Below are 20200 nucleotides of genomic sequence, written 5' to 3'. Positions count from 1 at the left end.
GCCCAGCCTAGGGGGCGGGGCTCGAGCGTGAGACCCGCGCCCCCAGGGTGTGTCCTAACCGGATGTCTGGAGCCGTGGGCGGTGCCCGAAGAAGAAGCGGGCGCAGCGAGCGCAGGCGCACCAGCCTCCGTTCGCCCACCGGAAGCGGCCCAGGCCGTCCCCCTCCCGTGTCGTAGAGACACTGTGCCGGCGTAATTTCCCTTCCCCGTTCCCTCGCCGCCATCCTCCACGCCGGCGCTTCTTCGGGGGAACGGGCGCGACTTCCGCTTCCGGGCAGGAGGCGCGGGGCTGGTGGGGAGTGGGGGGGGGGAAAGGGGCGGCACTTCCGGTTGGGCCCTCGGGTCTCCCCGGAGCGGCGGTACCTCCTCCGCCTCCTCAGCCTCCTCCCGGCGGAGACCCCAGCGCCGGTGAGTGACTGGGTGTGCGGCCCGGGGACCCGGGTTCCTCAGGGGCGGGGGGTCTCGCCCTGGCCTGCCGCAGTCCCCAGGACGCACCCCCCTCCCCCCCAGAACGTCAGTGCTTCACTGCCGGGCCCGAGGCAGGGGGATCCCCAATCACTAGTCCCCTGCAAGATCACTCCAGATCTCTTCCCCCATGGACGCCCCCCGTCACCGTGGGATGGCTACCAACGCGTTCTCATTCGTAACGAACCTCTCAAGTGCCAGGGCCCCCCACGGATCCCTTCCTTCCCCACAGCGCCTCATCGGCTTCCTGCAGGAGAGCCTGCCCATGCCGTCAGCATCGCTCTGCTTACAGGGCAAGCTGCTCATGAGCCCTCGGTCCCTATCTCCTGCAGGATTGCCTCCAGGGGGTGTTGCATTAGTACTTTGTGACAAGAGTTGCCCCCCACCATGTCGGACCACACACAACCCGTCCCCAGCGCCTGTGCAAAAATATTTTCTATTCTCGCCTATGCCAAGAGTGCTTTTTAAAACTCCTTCCAGCAGCCCCCTCAAAAAGACCTCTTCAAATCCACCCCTCCGTGGAACTGCTCCCTCCAGAGTCCTTTCCCCCATTCGGGGAGAAACATCTGCCCGCTGAGCATCAGGTTATCATGAAACACTCCCGCCCCACTTCCCTCCCTCCCCTCATCCTGGCCTCTGCTGTCCCAGAACAATGCAAGTTAGCAGAGAATGTTTCTTTATGGAACATCAGTAGCTCTTGTCTCCCCCCCCCCCCCCCATCTTTAGCCAAGTCTCATGACATTGTCCCAAATTTCTTAGGAAAGACCCTGGCGCTGCTTACATCCTTTCCCATAGGTGGTGAAGGGGTGAGACTTCACTAACCCTCATTTTACAGGGCTTTGCAGCCTAGTTGAGAGGCAGACCAGAAACAGTGCTGCTCTGTGGGTTTTCTGAGAGTCTGGTGAGCTATTCCCAGAGGTGAATGCTGAAACACAAGATTTAATCGTGCCATTCAAAGATCTGGGGAATAGCTGGTGCAAAATTCCAGAGGTAACAGTGGTGTGTGGAAGAGCAGCTGTGAGTTTAGAGCAGAATCGAAAGAGAAGGCTTGATCCCAAAGAGCCTTGGGATAAGTTGCCTGGCTTTTGTCAGCCCTACCAAGCTCCTAAGAGTCTTTCTGCATCCACTCATTCCTTATTCACTCATAAACACTTTCAACACCTGTTTAATGAGCATCTACTTCATACAGAGAATAAAATGGGCAAAACTTCCTGCCCACATAGAGTGGCTATGCTAGTTGAGAAGGGGAACATTAGAAATCAGGCTACATGGGGTTGGGGGACATAGTTCAACCGGTAAAGTGTTTGGTCCTGAATTCAGAATCCCAGCACAAAAACAAAAAACAAAAAACTGGGCATAGTGGCACTATGCCTGTAATCCTGGCACTGGGGAGATGGAGACAGGAGGATTCCTGGAGCTCACTGGCTAGCTCCAGACTTAACACAAGACTCTCAAAGAAAGAAAGGGAGCAGTTGAGGAGACCACACAACATTGACCCCCACCTCCACACCCTCACATGCAAACATACAGCACACACAAAATAAAAATACATAAGAGGACAGAGTTGCAGCGGCTGGGATATTACTAAGACCACACACGGGCTATCACATGCCATCTTGCTCCTCAGGTAAGCCACAGAACAGAAAGGTTGGTCCCAGACTGCCGTGACCCACCATGGGGCTGCTCTGACAGCATCCTCACCTTGCAGGTGGAGTGATTAAGAGTGTGAGCTTTGGATTTTGCTAGACTTGTGTGTTTTGGTGTTTTTTTTTTTTCCTCACCCTGTTTGCCTACCCTCGTCCCTTCGCTTATTCAGGAATATTTATCAAGTGGCCAGTGAGATGGCTCAGCAGGTAAAATCTCTTGCTCCCAAGCCTGATGACCTGAGTGCAGTCTCCAAGATCCATATGGTGGCAGGAGAGAACTGACTCCCATAAGTTGTCCTCTGACCTCTACATGGGTACACACACAATAAGTAAACGGAACAAAAGTTTGTTTAAAGTGACTAGCAAACTAGGTACTGTCCTAGGTCCTGAGAACAGAGTTAAGAACAAAACATTTAAAGGCTTGTTTCTGGGGCTGTGGAGGCGGCTTAGTGGTTAAAGGACTTACCATAAAAGCATGAGGATCAGAGTTCAGATTCTCAGAACCCATCTGAATGCCAGTGTGTTGGGAGGTCCACCTGTAATTTCAGTCTCTGAAGGCAGAAATAGGAGCCCTAGAGCAGCCTGGCTAATGAGACTAGCCATATCTGTGAGCTCTGAATTCGATTGAGATACCCTGCTCAGTGAATAATGTGGAAGAGAGATGGAGGATAATTCCTAGCATCAAGTCTCTGCATGCACATGGCATCAGAGAGGGAGACCAGGAAAAACACGGAAAGCAGACCATATGGTGCATTCAATGCTGGTGAATGATCTAGAGGGAAATGGAGCTGGGGAGTGTAGGTGTTGGGGACAGGTGGCATTGGCCACGCAGAGCCCCACTGAGAAGACAGGAATTGGACAGAGACAGGAAGGAGATGAGGGAAGGAGAGTGTGGGGGAGTTAATTTTGCCTGCAAAAGCAACAGTCCTGAAACACAGACCCTGGAGCAGAAATGGAGCCAGCATGATGGAGGAACAGCTGCAAGCTTATGGGGGCCTCTGTGGGTCACTGGAAGGACTTTGGGTTTTACTGAGTGAGACAGGGTCACTAGTTTTCAACAGGAGGGTCATGGTTTGGCCTTCATCCTCCCAGCTAAGTGGGAGAGCAATCCTTCTGAATGTTGGGAATATTGAATGGGACATACTGTATAAAGCAACAAGCGCCGTACTCTAGAATTCAGTGAATACCAGTGGCTGGCCAAACTGAGAGATGTGAATAAGAGGCAGGAGGAAGGAGAGGATGGGACAGGTCATGTCTTCAGTGTACAGTGGTAGAGGGGCCCTGCTTCTATTTTGGAAAGTGAAATACTGAAGGGGAAGAGAGTGTGGAGTCTGGAACAACACTATTTTCCTTCAGCTCCTCTTCCCTCAGTGACCTTCTCCCCTAAGTCTCTTCCTTAGTGTTTCTTGGGGGGTTGTTTGTTTCTGAGACAGGGTTTCTCTGTGTAACCCTGGCTGTCCTGGAACTCACTCTGTAAATCAGGCTGGCCTTGAACTCAGGTCAGCCTGCGTCTGCCTCCAGAGTGCTGGGATTAAAGGCATGCACTACCACGCCTGGCTGCGCCTCAGTGTTTCTGACTCAGTAATTCTACCCATCCTTCTCGTTGTTTGGAGGAGGACTTAGAAGAGTCAAATACTGGATGTGACCTGTTAAAAGCTTTTCCCCCTCTGTGTGGCATGTGCACATGTACATAGTTGTGTAGGGGCCAGAGGTTGACGGTGAGTGTCTTCCCTGGTTCCGCTCCACTTTCTCTATCGCAGCAAGGGCTCTCACTCGATCTGAAGCACACAAGTTGGGCTAGTGTAGCTAAACATCTTACCATGGGGATCCCCCATCTCTGCCTTCTTGAATGCTGGATTGCAGGGAGTTGTTTTGCCCACCTAACTTTTACTTTTACATGGGTTTTGGGGATCCAAACTCTGATCTTGAGTCTTACATGGTAAGTGCTCTATCCACTGGACCATCTCCTCACCCCTGTTAAAACTGGCTGTGTTTATGTGGAACTCTGTTTGGTATGTGTCGTGGGGGGGGGGGGGCTCTCCCATTATAGTCTCATAAACTCTTCCTTGACATGTGCCACCTCAGAAAAGAGGCAGTTTGGGGCTGGAGAGATAGGCCCACAATTATGAGGAGTCCTTGCTGCTCTTGCAGAGAACCCAACCCCCACATGGTGGCTCAGAACACCTGTAACCCAAATCCAGGGCATCTGACACCCTTTTCTGGCTTCCACTCAGGTATATAGGCTGTGCGCAGACAGACGTGCAGGGAGCACACACACACATAAAATAAATATTTCTAAAAGAGGGAACAGTTGAAGACTTCAGTCCGGCTTACTCTGCAGACACCCGCTGAAGCCTCTTTCTTGCCCCTTGTTTACTATCTGGCCAGTGTTTATCAATATAGACACCTACCGCAGTACATTTCCCTTTGAGCACTGCCTTAGCTGCCCCTCTCTAGCGTTGGTATGTTGTATTTTCATTTTCTGAGACAGAGTGCTATATAGCCCAGGCTGGCCTTGAACATGCTGTGCAGCTGAGGCTAGTCTTGAACTCCTGGTCTCCCTACCTCTTACCTCCTAAGTGCTGAGATTACAAGCATGTGCCACGGCACCTGGCTGTGTTTTCATTTTCATTCATTGCAACACATTCTCTAGTTTCCCTCGCGGTCTCTTCATGGATCTCCCAGAGGAGGAGGAGAGAGCTCTGGGTGTTGCTGAAGCTCAACATCAACAAGTATTTGTTAAGTACCCACAGCTTGTCCACGTATGCACCGTGGTAGGCGCTAGGGCACCGTGGCAAAGGGAACAGGCGGGCTCTTTAGTCCCTGTCCCTTAGTTGAGAGGTCAGACAGTAATAAACGCATGGCACGTGGTGAAGAGAATACAGCCGGGGGATGGGCCAGGGGTGACAGTATGAGTATAGAAACCTGAGTGGGATGGGGGCCGGGGGGGGGGTATCATTGACTTCTGGGGAAGGATGTCCCAAGGCAGACCAAGAATCCATGGGGTTTGTTGCTCTTTGAGACAGAGTCTCCTGTATCTCAGGCTGGCCTCAAACTCACTATGTAGGCGAGGCTAGCCTTGAGTCCTGCTTCCGTTTCCCAAATGCTGGGAGTATAGAGGTGCACCACCATGCCTGGCAGAATCTATTGAATAGTAACCCCTACACCACCTGCTAGGTCCCAGAGAGCATCCCTAAAGAAGACTCCTGTTTCCATGATTCTACCCTGCACCTTCCTCCATGTTCAGGGTACAACTCCTGGGAAGACCTCTCCCACGGTGGTCTGGATTTTCTCCTGGCTGTCACACCAATTGCTCTCCTGCAGACTTGCCCTGGGGACCTTGAGGGGTTTACTAGATCTCTGTGCTCCAGTGTTCTCATCTGTCCAGTGGAGAGAAAAGGTGTCTCCACCTAAGGCTGTAACAAGGGCCTGATGAGCTAAGAGGTGGAAGTGCCTAGGCTAGGCCAGCCTGTGTGAGACGCCGCAGCGGCTGTCACTAAGGTCCTCATGGAGGCAAACAAAGCCGGTGTCTGTTTTTCCAGCACACGTCCCTGCCCCCTCCCACAGCACTCTAAATCTCCTTCCTGCATCCTTATGCTCTGTGCCCTCCTCCTTGGTGACTGAGTCCCTCACTTAGGTTCTGCATGCACTCTTCTGGTTGCTATGCCTTTGGTCCTTCTGGAGCTTAGATTAAATGGAGGGGGTGTAAAGGGCATGGGATGTTGAATCATGTCCAAGAACACTCAGAGCTGGATACTAAAAATATCTAATTCTGTGTAGCGGTGGGGTGGAGATACTTACCTTTCACCTGTGGGTGCTGAGAACCAACCAGGCAGACTGAATAAAGGTCCTGGGCCTTGGGTGGACGTCCTCTCCTCCACGACTCCTTAGCTTTTTACTGTAGTATGGTAAGGAAGGTGAGTACTGGACGCAGAGCCAGAACTATAGGGGCAAGGGATGATGGGCAGAAACCTGCCTTTCTCCCACCTCTCTTCAAAAGCTCAGTGGGGCTGCTGTGTCTGAACACAGAAGTGAACTCTGGGAAGTTGAGGTTCCAATGAGGAGAGAGGGCAGACCAACATCAGGAATGGGAAACACACTGTAAAGGTGGTGCAAGAAAGTGCGTGCCTGCCTGCCTGCCTGCCTGCCTGCCAGGAGGGGCTAAGAGAAACCCCAGTCGAAGGACAGGAGTCTAGGTCTGCCCAGGTGTGTGATGTCATCATCGTTGGCACACACACAGCACAGGGCTGGAATGCACACTGCTGATGGATGTTGCATTTCATTCTCAGATTCCCGTGTAGAGGTCCGGCCCATTTTAATGTGGAGAAAGCATGGATCCCAGCAGAGATCAGATCAGAACCCAGGTCTGTGCATGTGTCCCACAGCTTTGAGCTAGCTGCCGCCTCCAGGAATGCAGGCACTCTGTTGTGACTGACTTGTCCTAGGCTAGTGGATTTTCCTTTCTACGTTGCAGTCAGACTATCCCCTCTCTCCCAGTGTTGAGCTCTCCCCCAGTTTTCTTGACTTCCCATTTCTGCTATTGGACTAGATGCTATCAACTAATAGAAGACAATACCATATACTGAGTGCTTACCAGGTGCCTGGAGGAGCCTTCCACATGTTAATATTAAAATGTTGGATCTTTACAACAGCCCTGTGCTTGATAAATCCTGCTTGCCCTAACCCTCGCCTACCCTCCCCCCTTCCCTTCCTTCCTCACCACAAAGTAACCTCAAACTTGGAGCACTCTCAGCCTCCTGAGTGCTTGGATTGCCCTTAGTCACGGTGGTTGTGGAGGCAGAGGGTCAGTCATCTGCCCATGGTCACACAGCTAGAAGGGGGGCGGGAGGCAGTGGTGGCGCACGCCTTTAATCCCAGCCCTCAGGAGGCAGAGGCAGACTTATCTCTGAGTTTGAGGCCAGCCTGGTCTACAGAGTGATTTCTAGGACAGCCAGAGCTACACAGAGAAACCCTGTCTCAAAACAGCTAAAAAGAAAGGGCTTATGTTTGAAGCTGCCATTTTGGTTCCCAAAGCCACTGTTTTAACCACTCAGCTGGGTGCTGTTCTTATCCTCATGTTATAGTGGCAAAACCTGAGAGGATTGAGACCAGAGGAAAGTATGCAGACGGAGTGGAGGGAGACTCAGTCTAGAGCAGGAGAGGGTTTGAACCCCTCCCCGCCACACACATACCACCACCACCACCACCACCAAGGTTCTGGGAGAAAGCAGGTGCGTGGAAAAGACAGTCTGAGGATGGATAGGGAGGTGTGTGAAGGTCCAGGAAAAGATGGAGATAAGGTTGGGAGGAGGCTAGGAATGACCGTGGGTCCACACAGGTAAGAGGAAAACTGATGTATGGACAGAATGTCAGGTGAGCCAAGAGGAGGGCGCTGGTGCAGGAGCATGGATGTAGTTCCCTTTGCCTGCTACTCACCGGCTCCCCTTGCTCAGTCCCCATCCTCTTCTTCACAGGCTCTCCCTTCTCTCCACCGGCCAGAGATGGAGGCAAACCAGGCAGGCAGCGGTGCCGGGGGTGGCGGGAGCAGCGGCATCGGGGGCGAGGACGGGGTCCACTTCCAGAGTTACCCCTTTGACTTCCTGGAATTCCTCAACCACCAGCGCTTTGAGCCCATGGAGCTGTACGGGGAGCATGCCAAAGCAGTGGCGGCCCTGCCCTGCACCCCGGGGCCCCCGCCCCAGCCCCCACCCCAGCCTCCTCCGCCCCAATATGACTACCCACCCCAGTCCAGTTTCAAACCCAAGGCGGAGGCTCCTTCCTCATCCTCCTCGTCATCATCTTCCTCCTCATCTTCCTCATCTTCATCTTCTTCATCCTCTTCCCAAGCCAAGAAGCTGGATCCGCCATTGCCGCCCACCTTCGGGGCGCCACCCCCTCCGCTCTTTGATGCTGCCTTCCCTGCCCCGCAATGGGGAATTGTCGACCTCTCTGGGCACCAGCACCTGTTCGGAAACCTGAAACGAGGAGGGCCCACGCCTGGGCCGGGGGTGCCATCAGGTCTGGGCACTCCCACCGGGACCCCTGGGCCACTTCCCACACCCACGCAGACCCCACCTGGGCCCACCGTAGGGGCGGCCTGCGACCCAGCCAAGGACGACAAGGGTTACTTCCGAAGGCTAAAGTACCTGATGGAGCGTCGCTTCCCGTGCGGCGTGTGCCAGAAGTCCTTCAAACAGTCCTCGCATCTGGTGCAGCACATGCTGGTGCACTCCGGGGAGCGGCCATACGAATGCGGTGTCTGTGGCCGCACCTACAACCACGTCTCCAGTCTCATACGCCACCGACGCTGCCACAAGGATGTGCCGCCAACTGCTGGGGGTCCGCCACAGCCTGGGCCCCCTCTTCCTTCTCTGGGCCTACCGGTACCCACAGCCAGTGCCACAGCCGCCTCTGCCCCTGCCGCAGTGTCCTCGGGCCCCTCAGCCACACCTGCAGCGCCTGCCACCTCCACGGATGGGAATGCCACCCCGGCCGCCCCACCCGGGGTGGCCATGCCTCCTCCCCCCACCACTACTGGCGGGGAGGGCCCATTTGCCTGCCCCCTCTGCTGGAAGGTCTTCAAGAAGCCCAGCCACCTCCACCAGCACCAGATCATCCACACGGGTGAGAAGCCCTTCTCCTGCTCTGTGTGCAGCAAAAGCTTCAACCGGAGGGAGAGCCTCAAGCGGCACGTGAAAACGCACTCGGCCGACCTGCTGCGCCTGCCCTGTGGCATCTGCGGCAAGGCCTTCCGCGATGCCTCCTACCTCCTCAAGCACCAGGCGGCCCATGCAGGGGCGGGGGCCCCGCGGCCGGTGTACCCGTGCGACCTGTGCGGGAAGACCTACTCGGCCCCGCAGAGCCTGCTGCGGCACAAGGCTGCCCACGCGCCGCCTGTGGCCACCGAGCCGGCCAAGGACGGGGCGGCCGCAGTCCCGCAGCCGCCCCCCACCTTCCCCCCGGGCCCCTACCTCCTGCCCGCGGACCCAACCACCACCGACGAGAAAGCCACGGCTGCTGCAGCGGCTGTGGTGTATGGTGCGGTGCCTGTCCCACTTCTCAGCGCGCATCCGCTGCTGCTCGGGGGTGCCGGGAACGGTGGGCCTGGCGGCGCGGGCACAGGCGTCCCAGGCAAGACGTTCTGCTGCGGCATCTGCGGGCGGGCGTTCGGACGCCGCGAGACCCTGAAGCGCCACGAGCGCATCCACACCGGGGAGAAGCCCCACCAGTGCCCAGTGTGCGGGAAGCGCTTCCGTGAATCCTTCCACTTGAGCAAGCACCACGTGGTGCACACCCGGGAGCGGCCCTACAAGTGCGAGCTGTGCGGCAAGGTCTTCGGCTACCCGCAGAGCCTCACGCGCCATCGCCAAGTGCACCGGCTCCAGCTGCCCTGCGCCCTGGCCGGAGCCACGGGCCTCGCCACGGGCCAGGGGGCCACGGGGGCCTGTGGACCCGGGGCTGCGGGCACTTCAGGTGGGCCCGCCGACGGCCTGAGCTACGCCTGCTCAGACTGTGGGGAGCATTTCCCGGATCTCTTTCATGTCATGAGCCACAAGGAAGCCCACATGTCCGAGAAGCCATACGGCTGTGACGCCTGCGGCAAGACCTTCGGCTTCATCGAGAACCTCATGTGGCACAAGCTGGTCCACCAGGCTGCCCCGGAGCGTCTTCTCCCGCCAACACCCAGTGGCCCTCAGTCCGCCGATGGCTCCAGCGGCGGCACCGACGCATCCAGCGTGCTGGACAACGGACTGGCCGGAGAGGTGGGGGCGGCTGTGGCAGCGCTGGCCGGCGTGTCTGGGGGCAGCGAGGATTCGGGTGGGACGACGGTGACCGGAGGGGGTGGCGGGGCCACGTCAGGCGCCGAGCGCTTCAGCTGTGCCACGTGCGGCCAAAGCTTCAAGCATTTCCTGGGCCTGGTGACTCACAAGTATGTGCACCTGGTGCGCCGGACCCTGGGTTGCGGCCTCTGCGGCCAGAGCTTTGCGGGCGCGTACGACCTGCTCCTGCACCGCCGAAGCCACCGGCAGAAGCGAGGCTTCCGCTGCCCGGTGTGCGGGAAGCGCTTCTGGGAGGCGGCCCTGCTGATGCGCCACCAGCGCTGTCACACAGAGCAGCGGCCCTACCGGTGCGGCGTGTGCGGCAGAGGCTTCCTGCGTTCCTGGTACCTGCGGCAGCACCGAGTAGTGCACACCGGCGAGCGCGCTTTCAAGTGCGGAGTGTGCGCCAAGCGCTTCGCGCAGTCCTCCAGCCTGGCCGAGCACCGGCGTCTGCACGCCGTGGCCCGGCCTCAGCGCTGTGGCGCCTGCGGCAAGACCTTCCGCTACCGCTCCAACCTGCTGGAGCATCAGCGGCTGCACCTGGGCGAGCGCGCCTACCGTTGCGAGCACTGCGGCAAGGGCTTCTTCTACCTGAGCTCTGTATTGCGCCACCAGCGTGCCCACGAGCCCCCACGGCCCGAGCTGCGCTGCCCCGCCTGTCTCAAGGCCTTCAAGGATCCTGGCTACTTCCGGAAGCACTTGGCCGCCCATCAGGGCGGCAGGCCCTTCCGCTGCTCCTCCTGCGGTGAGGGCTTCGCCAACACCTACGGTCTGAAAAAACATCGCCTGGTGCACAAGGCTGAGGGTCTTGGGGGACCCGGAACAGGGGGAAACGCCTTGGCCGGGAAGGATCCCTGACCGGGAGGTTTCAGTGTGCCACTACAATCAGACGTTCCCTTCGGGACTCTCCCCTTCTGGGACTGCTGGTCAGACTCTCCCCACCCTCCTCACTGTTACCCATTCGAAAAAACTACAGATGGTCTAGCTTCCTCCCGATCCCGTGCCCTATAAACTGAAGATTAAATCGCTCCAATCCCAGGCCATTCTGGCCCTTCCTTCCTCGTCCGTCACACACTGAACTTGATCCTCCGTCCAGCCTTCTTTTGTAAACCTCATCGGCTACCTAGCAGCATTTTGGCTCCAGTGAACTCTGTGGTGGAGACGGGTCTGAACTACTCACCGTCTCCACTTCCTTTGGGATCTGGCTGGACAGTGGACTGTGAACAGAGTTGGGAGGGCACAGGTGGGGGTCTGGGTGCTCTTGGATTGGGGGGTGGGGGGAAAGACGCGGCTTGTACAGAGCAGAGAACAATAAATCGTATCAACAGGGCCGCTGGGGTCTGTCCTTGCTGTTCCTGGGGGATTCTGATGACTAGATGGACACGCACCACCTCACAGTCTCTTCACCTGGGTTGAGTGAGGATTTGCCATGTCCCCGGCATTAGCCTATGAACTGGGCAAGTGGAGAGCAGTGAGACAGGTAAGTCGATCTCTCAGGAACTGACTTGAGATTTCAAGACTCCCCTCCACGATGCTCTCAACCGCTGTGACCTGAAGCCTCCTGTCTGCTAAGTCCTGACCTGGGTACTAGGGAAACGTGAATTGATTGGACATGACATTCACACTCCAGTAGGCTGAGAGAGCACACCTGTGGAACTTACCACAGTCTACAGACTTTCTGGAGACAGGATCTCATGTATTCTAGGCTGGCTATGGACTTGCTGCTGAGGTAAGACTAGCCTTGATTTTTTTCTTTTTCTTTTTTTTTGAGACGGTCTGTCTGTGTAACCCTTGGTTGAGACTCTTTGCATAGACCAGACTGGCCTTGAACTTACAGAAATCCCCCTGCCTCTACCTCCCTGGTACTGACATTAAAAGTGTACATCACGGCCGGGCGGTGGTGGCGCACGCCTTTAATCCCAGCACTCGGGAGGCAGAGCCAGGCGAATCTCTGTGAGTTCGAGGCCAGCCTGGGCTACCAAGTGAGCTCCAGGAAAGGCACAAAGCTACACAGAGAAATCCTGTCTCAAAAAACCAAAAAAAAAAAAAAAAAATGTACATCACTACCGCTGGCTAATCTTGAACTTTCTTTTTGTATTTAGCCTTTTATTTTTATTTAAAAAAATATGTGTATGGTTATTCTGCCTGAACGTATGTTTGTGGCCGCCTGGTGCCCATGGAGGCCAACAGAGACCTTTGGAGCCTCTGGCCCTAGAGTCACAGGTGGTTGTGAGCTACCATGTGGGTCCTGGGATTCAAACCCTGATCCTCTGGAAGAGCAGTTAGTCCTCTTAACTGCTGAGCCATCCCTTTGGCCCAAACTTTATATTTTATTTTTGTTCTCAATTTTATACATCTATGTGTATGTGTGTACACACACACACACACACACACACACACACACACACACACACACAACTTTGGTTGTACCTATAAAGCCGCCACTATGCTCTCATCCCTCTCAACCTCCTGATGAACCCTTTCTTCCCAACAGGCTCCTCTACTTGCGTGTCTTTTATTCTCTTGGTGACCCATTGTGTTTAGTCATGGTTGCTTGCATAAACATGAGTTGGATGGCTTATTTACCCAAGCAGGGGCAGCTTACCAATAGCTACACCATTGAGGACTATGACCCCCCCTTCCCTAGACAACCATTAACTGCCTATAGCTCCTCCGAGAGGAATAGGGCCTCATGAGACTCTTCCCTGTGACTATAAACTTCTGATCTGCCTGCTTCCACTTCCGGAGTGCTGGGAAGATGGGCATGTGCTGTTACGCCTGGTTTCTGTGGTGCTGGAGATTGAACCCAGGATATCCTGCATGCTAGGCAAGCAGTTTAGCAGCTGAACTGCACCCCAGCCCCACTGCCCTCTTTTGATAGAGCATACAAACTTCATTAGCGCCCAGCCCCCCCCCCCCCCATCTTGTTGAATCAGAACACTGAGCCTGAGTATCAGTTGCTATATTTCCCCTTTTCCTGAACTGGCCACTTATCCACAGTGCCGATGTGTTGGTGGTCCCTTCTGAAAGCAACAGGGAGTTTCTCTTTAGCGGCAAGACTCCATGTGAGACAGGGAAGAAGGCAGGACCTGACACACTGCTGTGGGCATCCAGACATGAGGCCACTGTTGGCAGGTTCTACAAGAACAGATGAAGAAAAGAAGTGCTTAACTGCTCATTATGGGAGACTGATCAGAAATAAGGCTAGGGACGAAGTGGGCTTAAGGAACCTGTGTATGTTTCTAGCTTCAGCTAGGGGCCAGGGAGACAGGAAGCAGTTCCTTTCTTTAGAGGAAATGGTGAGTTTTATTATGCATCATCTGAAGGTCATCTCTTGGGGATGCTGGATGAACAAGGACTGATCTAGCAACACATTTTCTCCATGAGAAAATGAAGGACTCATCTGAGTAAGTGCACAATCTCCAACATTCCTTCATGGCACAAAACTTCTTACAACACAGCCACACAGCCAAAGCCTAGTCCCTCCCCATTCCAGATAGAAGAAAACCGAGGCAGAGCAAGGTACCCAGAGAACTGGAATACAAGACTGACAGAGAAGCATTTCAGAAAGTCTTTTAATAGGAACAGACTAGAAGTCCCCATCCTACCCCAAACTCCAGCTCCGGAGTCCTTTTAGCCCCTTACATCAATGTCTTCTCTTACTCTACACCAAGGTTGTCATCAGCCAACCCTTCCTCTGAATTGCCCAGGACTAAGCAGGAAGCTATCTACCTCACAGCGGAGGAAAATAGAGAAATCGGAAACTTCTTTGTAGACATGGGAGACCACAGGCTCTGCGCCTAAAGCTTAAAGGGGTACCAGGTGATTGCTTGCTTGCAGTGTGTGCTCTCAGTTGCTTCCAGAAGAGTCTGGTAGGCTAAGGAGAGACCACTATGGGGTAGGATGGAGAGGTGAACAGAGCTTAGAGTTAATCTCTATGGGCAGGCTCACATCCTAGAGATTTATGGATTCCCAACTGTGGTTTAGGTACTCTGGTTTTGAGGGAGAAGGCATCCCAGTATTTCTTTAGAGATGGCCTGGTGGGCATCTTCTGCCCAGGGAGGGTAGACATCCAAGGACCAGTGCAATCCAGTTGAGGTAGGCTAAATATTTCATACTAGTTCATCTTAGGGCAGCCCCTACATGGTCCAGAGGTAGTCCAGGATTGGACCAGAGGTGGTGGTGGATAAAGTCTTGCTTTGCAGCCTGGGCTGGTCTGGACCTCACAATCCTTCTGCCTCAGCATCCAGAATACTGGTCTTACAGGAATGGGCCATGCTCAGCTGTCTCTGTATTTTCACATGTAGCTAGACATCTATAGAATTGCAGGTACCTCTTTCCTGAGTCTCAAGTGTAGTGCGGGTTTCTCGGAGACCAGAACCTGCTGGCTTCTCAGCTCTCCAATCCCAGCTGCTTATTATTTCTCCTTGGCTTTTGCCTCTATTAGTCCATCCACTTCCCCTATGACATGCTTCCTACTCCCCAGCCTACTGGTCAACCTCCACATTCACCTTCACAGTCTCTCCGAGCCCTTCTTCGGTAGTGTTCTCTGTCCCACGCTTACTCCCTGATTCCTGGGCCACCGAAGTTGGTCTCAGTTGGCCTCCAGACTCTCCCACCCCAGGCCCTGGCCCGTGGAAATGGGTGCGCTGGTGTTTGCGAAAGTTTGAGGAGTTATTGAAAGTGCGGTCGCAGAGCGTGCAGCGGAAGGGGCGCTCGCCAGTGTGGATACGGGCGTGACCGCTCAGCACAGAGGACTGTGTGAAGCCCTTGCCACAGATGCCGCAGTGGTAGGGACGCTCCCCCGTGTGCACACGCTCGTGGTCTCGCATGTCTGAGGAGCGGCGGAAGGGCTTGGTACAGAACCTGCAGGCGAAAGGCTTGCCTACCGCGGCCCCTGCAGCTGCTGCGGCCATCACCACCTCCGACCTCTCCTGTGCCACCCTTGGGTTTGGCTGTCCAGTTGATGCTGTAGGTGGAAGCCTCCGAGAGTTGCCCGGCTCCACCCCGTGTCGGTGCTGGTGCCGGAGCAGAGGTGCCAAGGCCTTAAACGCCCGTGGGCAGAGTGGGCAGCGGTAAGGCCGCTCTCCCGTATGCAAGCTGTAGTGGGCACGCAGGCTAGCAGGACCTGGACAGCTGTGGCCACACACGTGACAACGGCTTGGGTCCCCACCCTGCCCAACCCCCTCCACGCCTGCCAGGTGGCCATGTTCGTGAAACAGCAGCTCTGAGACCAGGTGGAAGGCCGCGGGACACAGGGCACAGTGAAAAGATCCCGGATCTGGGGGCTCAGGTACCGATGTAGTATCTGTAACTTTTACCACCTGGATCTCGATGAGGTCACTTGGGGGAGTGGCAGAGTAACCACCATCAGGCACCAGGACCTGGAGAGCAGAAGAAACGGGAGGCTGTGTGGAGGTCTTGCTGGGAGAGCATTCTTCAATATGCCTCCACTTGCTAAAACACTTGCCCGGGCTGGGGAGACGGCTCACTGGGTAGACACTTGCCAAAGCTAACGAACTGAGTAGGATCCCTGAGACCCGCAGGGTAGAAAGACAGAACTGACTCTCCCAAGTTGCCCTCTGACCTCCACATGTCTGTGCTATGGCACACATGCACACTCTACCCTCAAATACATGAATAAAATTTTAAATAAAATATTTGATCCTCTGAAGTCCACTGGATCCTTGTTTTTTAAATGATTTATTATTTACTTATTTTGAGACAAGAGTTTCACTATATAGTCTTAACTGGCCTGGTACTTGCTGTGTAAACCAGGCTGGTCTAGAACTCACAGAGATCTGCCTGCCTCTGCCTCCCAAGTGCTGAGACTAAAGGCATGTACCATCAGGCCTGAGTTTTTCTTTTTATGTGTATGTGTAAGTGCCTGCGTTCACTACACATGTACAATGCCTATGGAGTGCCGAAGTGAGGGCCAGATCCCCTAGAAGTGAAGTTGGTTGTGAGCCTCCATGTGGATGCTGGGAACTGAACCTCTAAAAGAGCAGCTAGTGCTTTTAACTGCTAAGCCATCTCTCCAGACCCGGCCATTGGTTTCTTGACCCTGTTATCCATGATCCAGAATTCTTGCTGTATCCAGTTGGCATTTCCTTTTCCTGCCCAAAATATACCACAGACACAGAGGTGCCTCTCCTCTATGCTAGTTAAAAGCCTCATAGTTTCTTGCCCTTACAACTGAAAACCACCACTCCAAGGGAATCCCTGTTCCTACTTCTTCTGCCCCTCATTACCCACCTCGCTAGAGCACCCCGAATGGACTTTGCAAACTGTAAATGAGGTCATGCCTTTTGCCACTCCACACAGCACTTAAAACCCTGTGTCGTCCCTATAATATCCACCACGATCTGGATCCCGCTTATCTCACTGACAGCCGTGGAAATATAAGCCGTCACCCAGCTGACTTCTGCCGTCTAAATTTAGCTCGCCCCACCCCCGCTCTATCAGTTTACTTTTTATTTCCCTTATAGAAGATATTACAATGAATTATGCTTATTATCACTCCTCCTCACAAGACAGCAAGCTGCAAGAGGACGCAACCTCTGTCTGTTTTGGTCCCCTGAAACTCAGTACGTGTTTGTTGAATATTCTGAGTTACTCTCCAGTCACGAGTTAGAGGTTCCAAAGTCACCTGGCACATCCATTTCTCCTCCAAAATCCTCCCTTGGGCATTCATAAGGCAGTCCTTGTATTGTCACATGCCACCCCAACATGGTGACCGGATTATAACCCCCATTTGAGGTCACCTTCCCCACCATCCACTAGCCCTATAATTTCCCAGACGGCCCGCCCCTCTTAAGACTCCACCCCTCTCTATGCAAATCAACTCCCTGGTCCTCTGGCAGGACCTAACCCTGCCCTCAACACAACCTGTCTCCAGGCCCCGCCTCCACCAGGCCCCGCTCCTCATTCCCCATAGGCTCCCCCCTAAGCCCCGCCCCCGGAGTGTTACCATACCCCCGCCCAGTCCCCCTAGGCCCCGCCCCCTGTCCTGCGACCTCCTTCGCCGTGAACACCCGGCCCAGACCCCTTCGTCGCCCGCACCAGGTCCGACGGCTCCGGGGATGGCGACTCCCGGGTCGGTGAGCTCGGAATCGGGGGGTCCGGGCGCGCGGCGGCCATCTTGTAGCTAAACCCTGTCCCTGAGGCCAATGATCGCTCCGCGAGGGGCGGGGCCCCGGCTGGCGGTGCTGCGCAAGCGCGCGGCAGGGCGGCGAGGGGCGGGGCCATAGTGGGTAGATGGGTGGGGCCACGGCGGGGCGCCGCAGAAAGCCTGTCAGTCCTCCAGGAGGACAGACTGAGCTCCTAGCTGGGAGGTCGGCCAGATCCTGGAGACGAATTCCGACGTCGTTCCCTTCCCTTTTTTAAAAATTATTGTTTAGGCAGGTTCTCACTGTGTAGACCGAGCTGGCCTCGAACTCTCTTTGTAGACCAAGCTAGCCTCGAACTCACGGAGATCCGCTCGCCTCTGAGCCATTATGCTTGGCCCTACTACGAGTCCCTTTTTTTAAAACCATAACTGGCCGAGCCCGGAGTTTGCTTATCTGAACCTCAAGGCACAGAAGAAGCTTTGTTTTATGTTACAGAAAACGTTTCTGAGTTTACTATCCATTTATGGTTCAGGAGACAGAGCGGCGCAGTTTATGAATGGAAGGTTTTGCAAAAGTCTGTGTCAAGAAAGAGACTCGGTGAGCGGCAGTGCAGGAGCTTCCAGAAAGAAGCAAATCCCTGCTAGTTACTGTGATGTTTAGGAGAAAAGAGGTCAAAAAGTTTCAGCAGCACCAAGGACAGGGCTTTTCTGAGCGCTCGACTCAGTCGGGGTCTGACTTTGTGACTTTGGATAAGTCGCGACATTTTTATGGCCAACTCCTCCTCCTCCTCCTTTTCTTCCCGCTCATCCTTGTTCCCTCCTACTGACAAGACCGCATACCGTGAGAGCTAGCCTCAAACTTACTATATATAGTCGAGGCTGGCCTTGAACTCTATTTTGATTTTTAAAGATTCACTTTTTTTTTTTTAATGGGTATGGGTGCTCTGCTTGCATGTATGTCTGTGCACCACATGTCTGCAGTGCCCACGGAGGCCAGAGAGGTTGTCATAGCCTCTGGAAGTTACAGATGGTTGTTAGCTGTGGGTGCTGGGAACCAAACTGGGGGGTCCTCTGCAAGAGCAACAAATGCTTTAACTGCTGAGTTTCCTCTCCAGCCCTCGCCTTGAACTCTTGATCTTTCTGGTACTGTGATTACATTCCTATTCAAACCACCACAAGGGGACGAAAAGAACGTAAGAGCCAGGTCCTGGGGGTAGGTGGTGTGGAAAGACCACCGGCTATTCTTGCACAGGACCAGGGTTTGATTCCCAGCATCTACATCAGCTCGTTCACAACTGCCTGTGATTCCAATTCCAGGGTATCTGATACTATCTTCTGGTCTCTATGAGTACTAGTGTGCACATGATGCACATATATATGTGCAGGCACACACAAAAACATATAAATAATTAAAAATAAAACTATCTTTAATTTTTGTAACACACACCTTGAAAGTTCTTATTAATAAAAAAAAACCCAGAGCCAGGTATTGGGGTGAAAGCTGAGAGATCAGAGGAATAGGACACGCCACAGCCAACCTCACCTCACCAACTCCTCAGCCTCCAGAGAGAGCTACTTCCTGAATGCCCACGCCTATATCCCTTCTGTGCCCTGCCATCTCACTTCCTCTCTCTGCCCAGCTACATCACTTCCTCATTCTGCCCAGCTCTGTCACTTCCTGCCTGTCTGTCCAGACCTCCAGACCTCTATGGTTAACTAGTACTGGGACTAAAGGCATGTGCCGCTACGCCTGGCTCTGTTCCCAGTGTGGCCTTGAACTCACAGAGGTCTGGATGAATCTCTGCCTCTTGAATGCTAGGATTAAAGGCATGTACTACTACTGCCTGACCTCTGTGTTTAATATAGTGGCTGGCTTTTCCCTCTGATCTCCAGATAAGCTTTATTGGGGCGCACAAATAAAATATCACCACCAATTTTTATTTAATTTTATTTAATTTATGCATACATGTGTATGGGTGCCTGCAGAGGCCAGAAGATGGAGATGTATTCTCTGGAGCTGGAGTTGCATGAATTATTGAGCCATGTCATGTGGGTGCTGAGAATCAAACTCAGGTCTTTTTTTTTTTTTTTTCAAGACAACGTTTCTCTGTGCAGCCCTGGCTGTCCTGGAACTCACTCTGGCTGGTCTCAAATTCAGAGATCCACCTACCTTTGCCCTCCAAGTGCTTGGACTAAAGTGGTGTGCCACTACACTCTGCTTGGCCAGAATCTTCCTGCTCCTCCATAGAACCCGAGTTTGAGCAGGCATGGTGACACGCGACTTTAGATACATGCCAGTACTCACAGAGGCCAGAAGCAAAGGCTCATGATGTTATCATCTTCATAACAAAATCAGCTTAGTTAGAACTGGATCACTTGGCTTTTTCTCTTCCTATCTCCTCCCAGTTCAAAATACTTGCATCTATTTTTTTTTTCAAGAACTCACAGAGATCCGCCTGGCTCTGCCTCCCAAGTGCTGGCTTTAAAGATGTGGGCCACTACCGCCCGGCCAAAATGCTTGCATCTCAAAACTAGTCATCCAGCAGCCAAATGGTACTCAGATGAGCCAGGTACTGCGTGGGCACTTGACCCCCGGTTCTTAGCACTGCGGTATTTTTCTGTTTTTAAATAAACTGGAGAGATAGCTCAGAGGTTACGAGCACTAGCTGTTGTCTGTAGAAACAGTGTATCAGGCTGGGAATGCAGCTGCGTGGCAGAGTGCTTGCCTGGTATGTGCAAGGTGCTAGTTCTCTCCGCAGCACAGATGGAGAAGGCAAGAGAGAGAGACAGACACAGAGACACAGAGACACAGAGAAACACATACACAGAGAGAGAGAGAGAGAGAGAGAGAGAGAGAGAGAGAGAGAGAGCAAACTAGGACAAATAGTAGATAAGAAAATGTAAGTAAAAAAAGGTATTCTAGCAATACCTTCAATAGTAAATCTTTTATTTTTGAGCAATGGTCTCACTACATAATCCTGGTTCTCTTGAAACTTACTCTGTAGACCACATTGGCCTCAAACTTAGACAGATCTTACTGCCTCTGACTCCTGAGTGCTGGGAATAAAAATATGATTACCATGTCCAATTATTTAAATTTTTTGTGTTGTTTTTCGAGACAGAGTTTCTCTGTGTAGTTTTGGTGCCTGTCCTGGATCTCAC

General features: G+C 53.7%; 2 protein-coding genes across 4 annotated transcripts; one reads left to right on the top strand and one right to left on the bottom strand.

Moving 5' to 3' along the window:
- Positions 1-308: 308 nt before the first annotated feature.
- Znf865 (zinc finger protein 865) lies at positions 309-11210 on the top strand. 3 transcript variants are annotated; one of them, XM_052763214.1, is made up of 3 exons: positions 362-407; positions 6400-6474; positions 7585-11210. In XM_052763214.1, exons 2-3 carry the CDS (start codon positions 6442-6444, stop codon positions 10786-10788), a joined length of 3237 nt encoding a protein of 1078 aa, XP_052619174.1. In that variant the 5' UTR covers positions 362-407; positions 6400-6441; the 3' UTR covers positions 10789-11210. The 3 variants fall into 3 exon arrangements, with proteins under 3 accessions (XP_052619175.1, XP_052619174.1, XP_052619173.1); XM_052763215.1 differs by lacking the exon at positions 6400-6474 and having other exon boundaries at positions 309-407; XM_052763213.1 differs by lacking the exon at positions 6400-6474 and having other exon boundaries at positions 392-407; positions 7195-11210.
- Positions 11211-13478: 2268 nt separating this feature from the next.
- Positions 13479-17161, bottom strand: Znf784 (zinc finger protein 784). Its single transcript, XM_052761372.1, has 2 exons — positions 16993-17161; positions 13479-15314 (listed from the first exon to the last, which is right to left on the bottom strand). Exons 1-2 carry the CDS (start codon positions 17068-17070, stop codon positions 14418-14420), a joined length of 975 nt encoding a protein of 324 aa, XP_052617332.1. The 5' UTR covers positions 17071-17161; the 3' UTR covers positions 13479-14417.
- Positions 17162-20200: the final 3039 nt, after the last annotated feature.

The sequence above is a fragment of the Peromyscus californicus genome, unplaced genomic scaffold, assembly GCF_007827085.1.
Source record: "Peromyscus californicus insignis strain IS unplaced genomic scaffold, ASM782708v3 Scaffold_4__1_contigs__length_199733344, whole genome shotgun sequence".
NCBI classification, from domain to species: domain Eukaryota; kingdom Metazoa; phylum Chordata; class Mammalia; order Rodentia; family Cricetidae; genus Peromyscus; species Peromyscus californicus.
The sequence above is the reverse complement of the archived record's forward strand: the minus strand, read 5'-3'. Positions and strand labels throughout refer to the sequence as shown.